The sequence below is a fragment of the Pelecanus crispus genome, chromosome 3 (assembly GCF_030463565.1).
Source record: "Pelecanus crispus isolate bPelCri1 chromosome 3, bPelCri1.pri, whole genome shotgun sequence".
Classification (NCBI taxonomy): Eukaryota; Metazoa; Chordata; class Aves; order Pelecaniformes; family Pelecanidae; genus Pelecanus; species Pelecanus crispus.
The window spans coordinates 126,354,463-126,367,728 of NC_134645.1; the positions used below are offsets into that span (position 1 = coordinate 126,354,463).

The following is a 13,266-nucleotide window of genomic DNA, read 5'->3' on the forward strand; positions in this document are numbered from 1 at the left end:
CTGCCCTCAGGGTCACTTGGACTCCTAAGTGACTTGGAAATGAACCCTTCTTTTGGTGTCATCTGAACACCTGGGTTTTCTCCTTAAAAAACAGCATTTGAAGGTGCTCCAATTGCATTTTTCATGATGACGTTACAAGTATTACATTTATTTCTTGCCTCCACTGTAAAAATGAATAAGAAAAGGGAAGGAAGAAACCTGAGGTTTTAGTCTAAAACTAGAAATAAGTCAAAACACATTTCCTAGATGTTTGAAAATTATATGTTTAATTTTCTTTTTAAAAGACATTATCGATTCACCTGTTTCACTGGGTTTAATTTGGGAGTAGGACAGTTGGTATCAAAAAGTAGGATGATGCCCCCTTTTTTTGTTATGTGTACAGTTTATTCCCCTCAACCCGAAACATACGTCCACGACTGGTGCATTAATGCTTTTACCAATGTGAAGTTTGTGGCTGAAGAGTGCTATTATTCTTATTTTGTATATAGGAAGTTGGAAGGCAGAGAATTTAAATCATTTATATAAGGTCGTGTAGAAAAGCATGGGAAGCAGAGACTCAGGTCTCCTAAATCCAGGTAACCTCTTAACCCTTGGATCATCATTCTCTGGCTTAGGAAAGGGTACCTGGGGAATCAAGGTCTGAGTCTCTCTGAGACTGAGACATACCTTCTGTGGAGTTTTCGAGATAGATCTGTCAAAATATCCCAGACTTTTGGGATGAAGCTCTAATGGATCAATCCACATCATCAAGGGTTTGTAGATGGGGTGGGGACGGAAGGGAAGAGGGGTGATGAGGGAGAGATCATCTCACCTAAGTTTGTCTAAAAGTTATACATTAGTCATTCCTGGCTTCTTTTGTGATCAATGGAGAGGGACATAAATCCATTTCTAAAGGGCAGCTTGATTCGTCTTAAAATATGGATCTAAAGCTGGGAGAACTTCCTTTAGAGGTGCCTGTGTTTCGTTGCCATCTATACAGGAGACTTGGACAACTAGGTTGGACTGATTACCTAACACTTAGATGGCTAAAGTTAGACAAGGTGAATCTTACCCATAAGTAAATCAGTAGATTTTTGATGAGTCTGGGTTCCTAAGGTTGCTTTGCATATCTAATGTCTGTATTTCAGCTCCATGTTCCTCTGAGTGCTGGCTGAAGCGCTCCTGAGGTTTAGCACCTCTGTTTCTCCCACTGGACATACACAGAACATATGCACCAACATATATGGAAAATACGTACCTATTTATGCCTGGTTTAGACCATGTCTGAAAGGCAGCCTATGACCAAAGTTTTGGTTTGCATGCGTGCACCTGCGTCCATGTGACTTCTCTATACACACCTGAACACCGACCAGGAGTAAAAATCCCTTTTCAAGTCCTAGCTCTGACTGATCTGGAGGATGAATATGAACCCCTGTCCCCTAAGAGAAACCCCTAACCAGGAAAGTAGAAATGAGCAATAAGAGACACTAATCTATTTCTCTTCTGTGTACACAACTAAGTATTTGTTGATTCATTAAGTGAATAGAAACAGACAGATCACAACTTTTCAGCATGGTTGTATGGGCATTTACCTTTATTGTGGGAACATGCTCAAGTCTCTGTTCCAGTGAATATTGAATTATTTATCTAGAGTGGATCATCTTTAATAAGAGAGGTGACTCATCCCAGAAACTCCCTTTGGCCCAGAGTTAGACATCTAAATGCCTTGGATGCATGGGAGCATACAACCTCCATCCTTCTCTGCATTTCCAATGGCTCTCTTAGTGACTGCCCACTCATTTACCTCTCAATAAAGATGCTGCTCAGAGCTGGGGATTTACAAGGCAGAAACGTGCCTGGAAAGGATGTTGCAATGCTCAAATTGGCCATGTACTTGCCCTTTGGGGAGTAAGCCCTAACATTTAAGTAACTTTAAAAAACCCAGGGAGGTGTTATCCTACCTCACTTAGGTGAACTGTGAAATTATATTCAAAGGGTAGGATTCATCTTGCCTAACTTCACCACCCTGAAAGTAAGGTGTCTAGTCTGAGCTAGTCCTTTAGGCTTCATCTGTAATTCATGCAGCGAGAAGGGCATGTGTGGAGTGAGTCACACCAAGTTTAAATCAGGTGTCTCAGGCAGTTGGAAGGAATTGCCCTCTGGAGATGCTTAGTACTTCTGAGCAGAGACGGAACCTACATAACCAGCTTAGACAAGACACCTGACTCTTAAATGGCTAAACAGAAGAAATCAAGGCAGCACTGAAATCTCAAGGGTTATCTTGAAATCATAGAGGGGGGAAGATAAACTGTTCAATATGTAATACAGTGGCGCACATATTGCAGTCACAGCTCCTCCATGTGAGAAGGATTAATCTATACAGATTAAAGTTACAATACCCTGTTGAGCCTGCCTGAAAAAAATGAGCAGGATGGAGAAAAAAGAGAGTGAAAATATGAATCCTTGGTCTTCAATCAGACTGTCAGACTAGTAGAATGATATTATTTTCTTACCTTAAATTGCTGCTTCTTAGCTGGTTTCTCTCTCCTACCAGAAAACAGTATTGGGTCTCATATAATATCAAACTCTGTGAATCTGGAAGTGATCAGGAAAGGTGGTTTGTTTTTTTAAAGGAAAAATAAATCTCAGATTGTTTGTGTGAGACTGTGAATATTTATGTACTGTTCCCCCTTTTCCCTCATTGAGTATTTCACCAAGTTCATTTGCGTGTGTTACAGGATAAATCTTACTGGAGGGCAGTGGAAGAAAGCAGTAAAAAGGAAAAGCATCAATCAGTGATCCAGGGTAGCAGCAGGAATCGTTGTTCATTTTTGTACATGGATCATTGTTTGTTGAACTTGTCTGGACTTGACAATTAAGAAACTTGCTGTTCTGCCGAGGTCAGTCTCAGGTGGTTTCAGATGATGGCTACAAAAGCCATTATGTGGCTGGGCTTCAATGACTTTGAAGCCTTGTTGTCACTGTGCTTTCCGTGGTATTCATTTATGAAGAGGGCCATATATATTTTACTTCAGCTTGGAGAAAATATTTTGTGACAAAATGTTTATTTGACATAAAATGCCACGGGGGGTGTGAGTAACCTGAATTATTGGCAAATGTGGGTTGAATTTGGTGAATAATGACTTGTTTTGAAAAGTAAAAATACTTTCTCTTACACTTTTTGAAACAAAAGGTTATTCTCTTTTTAATTTGGAAATAACATGTTAATTCTGAAGATTACCAACATTCTAAAAGTGATGTGAAAATGATTGAATGTCTAGGCACAACTTAACCAACCATCCGAAAACATGGTTTTCTTTTTGTTTTCATGTTTGTTTGGAAATCTTATGGTATTTTTCTTTAAGTTTGTTTAAAAAAATTGAACTAGTTTTTCTCTTTTTTAATGTAAATCAAATAGTTTTTATGTTCAATCTGGCCAAAGAATCAATTGTTCTTAGTGCTTTTATTCTGCCCTCTGTGCTTTGCATCTCTTCCCATAATAACTATCAAGTAAAATCCTCATCCTGCAAATGGTTCCACTCAGACGCATAAAACAGGAGTCATCTCACCTAATTTTAGCTATTTTAAATTTAGGTAGCAAGTCTGCCTATTCACAAGAGAGAGAGAGAGAGGCTCCTCTGGTAGTAATTCAGCTTTTCCTAGGCTACTATTTTAGGATGGAATGATTTGCCTTCCAGTGGCTCCTTTAGGCCACAGAGATTGGCGTTTATGTGCTTTGTCTGCTTTGCTATTTCTTCTCATCCCAGCATTAAACAAGGAAGGAAATATTTGGAGTTCAAGGAAGGGGAAGAAGAGTCCTTGTCTGACCTCTGCAAATGCTGTGGGTGTGGGCAGTCTGAATCAGTTTTACTTTTTCCGAACCGTTTTTCTTTTACTACTTTCTAGTTACTTTCCATTTTGCTTCAGCCTTATTTGACCCACAGAAAACAGAGATGGAAATGACCAATGACGCTGGAAGTTTTATGGCCGGTATTATTTAGGAGGTCAGATTAACTGATTGTAACAGTCCCTTTTGGCTTTAAAAACTGCTGGAGAAATCCTAACCCCACTGAAGTCAACAGCAAAACTTCCACAGGCTTCAATATGGCCAAAATTTCTCCCTGAGTATCTAGTAATGAATCTTTGTCATCTGGCCCTCCCCTTAACTTGCAAGATTGCTCCATGCATTATATTTTCCAATGTTTTGTTCAGTTGTGGTATAAATACTTCAAGACACAAAGATTTCTCTTTGTCCCCTGGAAATAGTTGCACAGGCTAATAGTTTAAGGAAGTTTTTGCTTGAAGAGTTGAGTAACAGAGCCAAAGTGTGTTCTTGGTTGAACTGGAGTAAATATGGAATAGTTTGTTGACAATGTGGAGTTACTCCTCTTTTATGTTAGTGTAACTGAGAGCACAATTTTGCCAATTATTAATTTTTGTTACGTTATTTGTATTTCTGTGCATGTCAGGATTTGTTAATCTCATTGTTCAACATCAAGTAACCTTTTGCTGAAAACAGAGCGTCATTGTGAATTAGGTATCATCAGCTAAATTGAACCTCACCCTGTGCATTTGACAGATGGTAATACATTCATTAAATGTTCTGTGGTTGCTTTGAGGTTGGAAAGTGCTATTTTTCTGGCTTCTAACTCAGGACTCTTAAGTAAAGTTGTATAAAAGCATAGGTTTGAAGGGAGAAGGAAAATCACAAAGAGCTTGTGAGGTTTTTTTTATTAATATCATTGTTTACTATTGGGGAGATGACACGGCAGGACTGTGATTGCTGTAGGTTGTCTTTGGCTGCGTACGTAGCCCAGAGCAGAGTAATGAAGGGTGAGAGAGATGGTTCCACCATGGATTTTGTCACATACACAGGTAGAATTTCTTGGAATTTGAAGTTATACTAAATACATCACTGTGGAGGCAATATGGTGCTGGTGCCTTTGTGCTTGGTGATTTCACTGTCCAGCAAGATGGTTTCCAGAAGTTCAGACATTGCAGCTGTTGCAAGGGTAACCTGATGACAGGGCTCTTCTCACAGAGCTGGTCACATTTGGCATCCCTAAGTTCATACTGAAAGTTTGCAGGGTGGGGAAGCAATTGGAGGTAGAAATTTCAAAAGCAGCACAGAGCCACATTCTTAGGCATAGTTCCACTTGGTGGTGTAATACTGAATCCTCCACCCTGACATTACCAAGACAATGCAAGGCTGAGAGTAGACACTTCAGGACAAGTTCTCCACACAGCTGATTTAGGGGTCACTTAAACCAAGTGTAGAAAAGATGACTCCACTGAAGCTCAGGGTGTTTAATTCAAACCTACTCATTTAATTTACTCACTTCAGGGAAGATTAATCCCACCCATTGACTTGCAATGGAGCCTCAGCTGTTATCAGCAAACCTATGTAGTTATTTATATAGATGTTTCCAAAAGGATAAGTTGCCAAGGGAATTAGCTGCTTAGCCACTTCTGAAATTCATTGTGGGTAGTACGGTCACAAATGGGGAATTAGTCACTTTTTAGTTAGTCACATCTTTTAACATCTCTTCATTCAGTTTAATGCCGTGACTGGTATTTACAAGACCCCTGCCCTGGTGAGTGCCTGCTGTCCCTTATGTTCTCTGTGGAGACAATGTATAGAGTCATCCAGATTTTCAGAGAATAGCCATAGTATGGGAGGTTTAGAATTAAATCTGTCTTCTGCTGGATTTGCTCAGTAATATGAACCTAGACAGCTCTTTCCTCAGCAAGATTCCCAAAACCTTCAGAGCTGGAGGATATTCTGAGGAGGTTATTTCTTGGTCTCTGTTCATATTTTTTCACCTTTCACGTAATGCTTAAGTATCAACCAGATAAGAGAGAAAATGAGAGAGTTGGTTTTTCTGACTTCTACCTGTGGTGCCAGCCTTCAGTCATGATCCACTGAATGTTGAGTTATTTATGGAAAGTGAAACAGTTCAACAGGAGAGCCATACAAATTACTTGATACTCCGCCGGTGGAGTCTCATCTGGCAGATCTGGGCTGGCATCACATTGAAAAGGCATTTGAAACACAGTCTTCCACTTCCCAGGAAAATGCTCTCCCTATACCACTGGTAAAACCACAGCATGTCGCCCAAAATTTTTTGTAAGAAACTAAAAACTGACCTGCTTTTGATACCTCTCTCTTCTGGGCATCACTGGTGCATTCAAACATAAGGTGGTTTCTATGGTTCTACCACCAGCATTAGACATTTGGGTCTCTCTGGGTTGTGGGGCTTAGAAGCCTCTTGCTTCAATATTTTTGAGATTCTTTTACACGTCCTCCTACTCTGAGTGGGGGTTTCCCTGAGCACCTTCTCAAGGAACCTAAGACTTCAAATCGTACAGATAAATCCGAATGTGTCAGGGTACCTAGAAATTAGGATTTGCAACATGGATATTTGCATACGGATTTTAAGAAATTACTTGAAAAACATTGACAGGCTTTAAAAATCTGACCCTGTGCACCTAAACACCATTTGAAATGGCAATTTTTGGATCTTAATTCTCTTAGCTTTTCAAAATTCTGTCACTGTTCAGTTGGAAGAAAGGCAGTTCTCCCTTGTTCACTACTCTTCTGTTTTCATGGTTGTTCTGAGATATTTACTAGGATCAGAAAAGTTTTGGTTAATTAAATGGGGTTGTTGGAGTCACAAGCAGCGGTCCAGTTCTTGACTATCAGGATATGAGATGGTCCTGACCTTGCGGTGATTTCACTGGGAGATGTCAGGATCCTGTGGGTTCCAGCAGAGCCTGTGAATTAGGTCATAGATGCATTGAACCCTGAATATACACTTATTTCTGGCCTAAAGCTGTTATATACAAGTGCCAAGTATGAATTCAGATAGATGTTTTTCCCACTGTCACAAGTAGGCTTCACTCCAGGCATTGTTTTTGAGACAGCCATGACGCACTTTGATATATCAATAAGAGGAAAAAAAAACCCCAACCCTAATAAGTTCCAGAAAAGTTACATAAACACATCCCACCTGATGCTCCTGTCTTCGTACACACACCTAACTGACCCCATGGGCCAGCATGAAGCATCTAATGTAGTACTGACGCTGGAAATATTGCACAGATGACTCAGAGAACCGACGATCCTACTGGGTGAAGGGGATACTGGAAAATGCTCAGCGTTGAGCCAGTTCTCTAAAATCTGAATGTGCAAAATTGAATTAGATCACAGTAATTCAATTCCATTGTCTCTAAATGAATTCCTTGTAAGAGGACATAGTCTGAGGCTGACCAAGAGAAGGAGAGCTATCTATTCAACAGGTGTTATGGGTCAAACCAAAAAGAGATTGCTAAATCTTTTGAGTGTTGCCACATGAGGGTATATTACAAGCTATGCAGTTATTACCCTTCAGTAGAAGTTGTGCGGCGGAGCACAGCTGCAGACGATTAAAGACACCACTGCCAGGATCTGACAGCAGAATGTCAGTGTCAAAATTCGATCTGAATTGATTAAATAAGGGATGGCAACACTTTTGTTTTATGGATGGCAGCACTTCAGTCACTTTAGATACTCTGCTTTCAGAAATAAAGTTCTTTCCCTCCATGCTATGTTTGTTGGGGTGTTTTCAGTTGGATTGCCGTCATTTCTTCAGTCAATCAATTAAGCCAGGATTTGCCACTGTGTCTAAGAGTCAGCCACAAAAGAGCTGGTATAGTTCCCTGGTGCTTGGCCAAGAGGCTTCAGTGGGAGCAAGACATCAGGCAGCTTAATCTGACTTCCACCACTGGCACAAGGTTTAGGGCAGCAGAGAAATCATGTTCTGTGGTGTTCGGCTCCTGCTCTCTCAATGGCCCTGTACGCGCCGCCTTTTTCTCCATGCCAAAAACACAGGGGCGGCTGAGAGCAGAGCCAGCGGAGCTACCTGTGCCAGCAAGCTGCTCTATGCAGGGCAATCACTGCAGTCTTTTGAAGCTTTCTTTGTGCTCCATAAATATATTTATCTCCATAGGCCTTTGTAGTGCTACAGCACCTGAGTAACTTGACACATTGAGTAGTCTCCCCTAAGTTAAATGGCAGTAAGTTACTCAGAGATATAAGATTTTACAGGATTAGGCATTAAATGCTGACTCCAGGCCAGATCTGCAGCAGGTATAAATCACTGCAGGTAATTTTCACCAGCTGAAATTCTGGCCCTAAGCCCATGAGTCGTGTTGTTATTTTTTCACATTGTAAATTCTTGCTCTTTCTTATTTATATTGCTTTAGCACTTTAGGGGGACTTGTCATGTCTGTGTACAGACATTCAGCTTTCTGTAAGTGCATTATTGCAATCAAGTTTTTTTTATTATCCTGCCGGTAAAGCATAAGAATACAAATTCTGTCCCTGGGTTGATATTTTTAAGTAAAAAATTCACGCTCTGCTGTATATTATGTCTAATTGGCATTTTAAGCCTAGAATTTGTGGAGCCAGCAGTAGTGTGGGACATGGTCTTTAGTAATTGCAGTGAGAGGTCCAAAGTCTCCTCTCCATTATGACACCCCATTTGAGACCTATGAAAAAAAGAATTTGCACCTAAGTTGCACCTCAAGTGAGAGAGATCTTAACAGTGGCTGAATATCTCATCTCTTTTGTATAGTGTTGTATTTAATTATTGTTATGTTACTTTCATTTCAGTTGTAGTGTATCTTCCAGCTCCATAGAGCTCTGGTTAGCATCTCTGGAGTTATTGCTCTTTATTTATTCTGGAAGGGTTGTAAAAGTAGAAACTACTACAACTTTTTAGAGCTGAAGTAATTCTAGAAAATTCCTCTTCATTACAGTCCTACCTGGCTGCTTAGAAAAATAATGTAGTGGCATACAGATCTCCAATTTACTGTGTGGTGGCCTCAACACACCAGAATAATATCATAGGGTGTATATGCTTTATTGGTGTATTATACTGACAGGCTGTTCTTTCCTTCCATTATCGCTTTCACTGTTTTTTTTTCTGTCCTAATCAGGAGAAGACATGGCACAACAGTTTCCTGTGTCCCCGTTTTCCATTGCACGATGAGCTTTACTCTCAGGCAGACCTTTGCTGGGCTACTTTGTCATGTGTAGGCATTGGAGCACAGACTAACAACAAAGAAATGGTTCTTGGCTTTTTTTCTAGATACTACCATAGCCATTGACGATGAGTGTTTCTAAATAATTCTTACTCTGCCCTAATTGCTTATTCATTGCTTTTTGGCAAAGCCCTTGAAAAAGGCTTGGTGAAGGCTCTGAAGAAGCTGGATGACTATCTGAGAACCCCTCTGCCAGAGGAGATTGATGCAGACAGCACTGAAGAGGAGAAAGTGTCTAAACGCAAGTTTCTGGATGGAGATGACCTGACTCTTGCTGACTGCAACCTTCTGCCCAAACTCCATGTTGTCAAGGTAAAAGATGTGATGCAATGGTCAAAGAAGCCTTATCTGACAGTGAAGTGCCCTGCTCTGACAGCCGAGTGCTGAAGCCAACATGTATTTCAGCACAGATATCTTAAGTTCTTGAAGAGCAGAGTCTGAAACACACTTCTGCTCCGCAGTATTTCCTATAAGTTAACTTAAGTAACTTTGTATTTAGTACTTGAGGAAATTGTCGCATCACTAGTTAGCGGCAAAGACAATATTGAGATCTAGGTATCCCATCTCTTCATTTTTACCCTGCTGCAAGTAACAGCAGTCTTTCATGTTAATTAGTTCCCATTATACTTAAGAGAGATGTCAAAACTTAGTCAGTTTCCACCCATTTGTAACTTAAGAGCCGCAGTCCATCTTTTTGGGGAATATTCGTTCCAGGTGGTATTTCACACAGAGAAGTTAACAAATCAAAGTCACTGCTGAGGTCCAGGATTTAAGTGTACAATGGTCGCTGGTATAGTGCAAATGGTGTACATCATCTTGACTTATAAATGTTGCATTTATTTAATTTATCAGATGACATGTTTCTTTAGAATAAAGCAAGTACCTGGCAGACCTTGGCAAGCAAGAAAGCTAAGAATTAAAGCCAAGTCATGCATCTAATTTGGCTCCATGAGCCAAAACATAAACTGAGCCTGGGAGCTGACTGCACACATGCAAAAAAAAAAAAAAAAAAGGTGCATAAGAAATATCCTCACAAGTTTAGCTCTTTCTTTGGCTCGTCTTCATTGGTGACGTTGGAGTCAGACAATGGAAAATGAATGTGTGGCCCCTTACTGGTTGCTGTCTCCTCAGCATGAAATGAAAGAAGTCAAAAGAGAATTAAAATCTTTCTCAGACAAGCATAGCCATAGGATATTGCCTGAAAAGCATTTTATAGGTGGAAGAAAAGGGTAAATTATTTTTTTCATTTGATGGAAGATGTGTGCTGTAAATTGTGAAAATCTTGACTTAAGTTGCCCAGAAGGTTTTATCTTCCCCATGTGTGTGTGAAGCATCATTGAAGGCAAGAATGCTTAATTAAATGCAGTTTAGGACAGGATTTGGACTTGCATATACCAAGTGGATCCTGGTAGTAAACCCAAATCACAGTCATTTCTGAGCATATGACTGTCCTAAGAAATCTGAGATGGAAAAAAGCTCTACCATGTGCTTTAAAAATAAAGGGGAACTCTGTGGCACATATGTATGTAATTTATGCCCAGGAACAATTTTATACCGTCAGAAAAATTAGAGATTGGAAGCACTCATTAAATCAGCTAATCCATCCCTTCCTATCAGCTAGTTCATTCTGTCACCACAGGATTATTCTATATGGTATATTCTTACAGGAAAACTGAAATGTCCCAATCTAGCAAGCTACTTAACCAACCAACTAGCTTTAAGCACAGATTAGTCCCATTGACTTCAATGTGACTATACAGGTGCTTAAAATTGAACTTAACTATTTTCCTGAATAAGGGCCTGAGTGTTTTTAGAAATCGAAAATTTCCCTTGATAGACAATTTCCTAGTCTAACAAGTCTTGAAATAACCATTTTCTCCCCCAGTTTATCCTAATACTCCTGTTTCTAATGTCTGCTAAATCATCTTGGTTTCTCAATCATGGTACCCATACCACCCTGAATTTTTCCTTTGCGTGAACACAGATTGAGCCTTCCAACAGCTGTAGGTGGTTACATCCTCTGACATCATTGGCCAGGCAAAATATATTTCATATATTATAAATAGAAATATAGTATGTATTGAATATATGTTAAATATAAATATTTTAAACATAAATATAATAATATTAAAATATGTTATATATTAATTGCTACTAATGACTTTCCATCTATCTTCCTTTTTATGATTCAGCTAATCAGCTCTTTCCTATTTGGCATCTCAGCTTTAAGAGCTGATGTACATAAGACTGGTAAAAAGCACCAAACACCAATATGGTAAAATTAATGAACTTGAGGTATCATAAAAGTCATAATATGGTGATAGTTGCCAGGCCATTGCACTGGACTTTCCTTAGGCCAAGTAGCATCCTTGCAAGATATGGGACAACCAATGGTCACTTTTCAGGCTTTTATATTATAAGATCCTGATTTTCCAAACATTTCTCTCCTTTGCTGTTGATTATGTGACAAGAAAGAGTAAGAAGCTCTCTAAAAAGGAATCTGAAGACTTATCACCAGCAGAATGCTTTTTTTCCCTCTTTTACCTTTGGTTTAGATTGTTGCAAAGAAATACCGCAACTTTGAGTTCCCGACAGAGATGACGGGGCTGTGGCGGTACCTGAAGAATGCATATGCCAGGGATGAATTCACCAACACCTGTGCAGCAGACAAAGAAATTGAGCAAGCCTACGCAGACGTGGCCAAGCGGCTCAGCAAGTCCTAACTGACGTCAGCGGTGGCTCAGTATCCCCTTTTACAGACTCTTCTCCTTATTGCCTTAAGATATACTTTATCATTATGCTATCTGGTTGGCATCCCTATGACTTCTCCTGTTCAAGTGTATTGGTCAGGGACAAATCTGCTTCTCTCTGGAGAAAAGAGAAGGCAGCTCTAGTGTGGGGGGTGGAGACCCTTTGAAATCTGAACCTAAGTTTAGCTGAACTAGTATTATTCGCAATCAGTATTGGAAATAAGTCCACTTTACTAGTGTCTTGTTTCATGTTGGGGGTATATCACCACCTGTATTCTCTGGAGTTTTAAAAATAGGATATTAGCTGACATTTCGAGTAAGAGAGTTAGGAACACATAGAACTGATTCTTCTCTAGGTTATTTCAAGGACACTTTTTCCCCCAGTGCTACTGAGATCCTTGAGGCAGGAGCAAAATATGAGAGACAGAGAAGGGAAAAAAAGGAGTTTGACCCTAAGGGAGAAATGGTCTTAGCAGTTATTTAAAAAAAAACCTCTCTGAATGCATATTCTGTCTTAGCAAGCCCAAGAGTTTATAGGGTATTTATTTTTAACTTGGCGCAACAGGGGGAAGCCTGAGTGAATATGTCAGACTTGCAGATGCTGCTTTGCATAAAATTTGCATGATGTTGTTGGATCCGAATGTTTAAAGCGAAAAAGAGTGAATGAGCAATTGAGCAGGCAGCCCTTGGAAGAGCAGGGCTCATGCCAAAATGCCCAGTGGATCTGCTAGTTGGTAGAGACACTCAGACACAGCAATAATGGGGGCAGCAGATTGACTCCAGCAAATAGAGGGAATTGGCACAGCTAACCAAACCACGTAGGATATTGTCATCTTGACTGTATGGTTGCCAGTTCCTTTATAATTGCTATCTTGGGAAACTTGGATAGGCAGTACGCTAGCAGAAATCCATGCGTGATGCTTTAGTCCCGCTCCTCCAGGGTTTACCGATCCAGGTTACACAGTTCTGAATTAGGCTTGTTTTCTAAAACCAATTATTTTGTTCTGTCTGTAGTGTCTGCCTGACACAATCTGCTTTAGACTAGTGATTATTTACATGTTACTTTAGCAAATTCAGAATGACAGCTCTTTTGCATGCAACTCATGTGCCCTGATACGTACAACTGTGCACATGGCTCTCGATTTTCAGTTTGGGGGGATTTATCGTTGATTTCAAAGGTAAAATAAAGGTGAGCTGTAACCTGATGTGGCTGCCCTTCGGATCAGAGCTGCAGAGAGCTGCACTGGTTTGAGAGGAACCCCAAGCTGGTGAGCTGTAACTGAGGGGAACCTCGCAGCAGGTTTCTTTGCAGCCAGAGAGCTGGGGGACTGGAGACAGCATCAAAAACCAGCCTCTGCCGTGTGACGCTGATGACAATCCGAAACCATCCTGTTGCGTTGGTGGGATTATTCCACTTTTCACACTAACCCAGCTGGGAGCAGAATGTTGCCCG

General features: G+C 40.3%; 1 protein-coding gene across 2 annotated transcripts in view; it reads left to right on the forward strand.

Annotated features, from left to right (window-relative positions):
* The window catches only part of CLIC5 (chloride intracellular channel 5), an 80,211-nt gene extending 68,425 nt beyond the window's left edge, over positions 1–11,786 (forward strand). For both annotated transcript variants that reach the window (XM_075707638.1, XM_075707639.1), the window contains exons 5-6: positions 9,194–9,375; positions 11,619–11,786. In XM_075707638.1, the coding sequence (XP_075563753.1) occupies positions 9,194–9,375; positions 11,619–11,786 (350 nt within the window). The remainder of the gene's footprint in view (positions 1–9,193; positions 9,376–11,618) is intronic.
* The last annotated feature ends 1,480 nt before the right edge of the window (positions 11,787–13,266 follow it).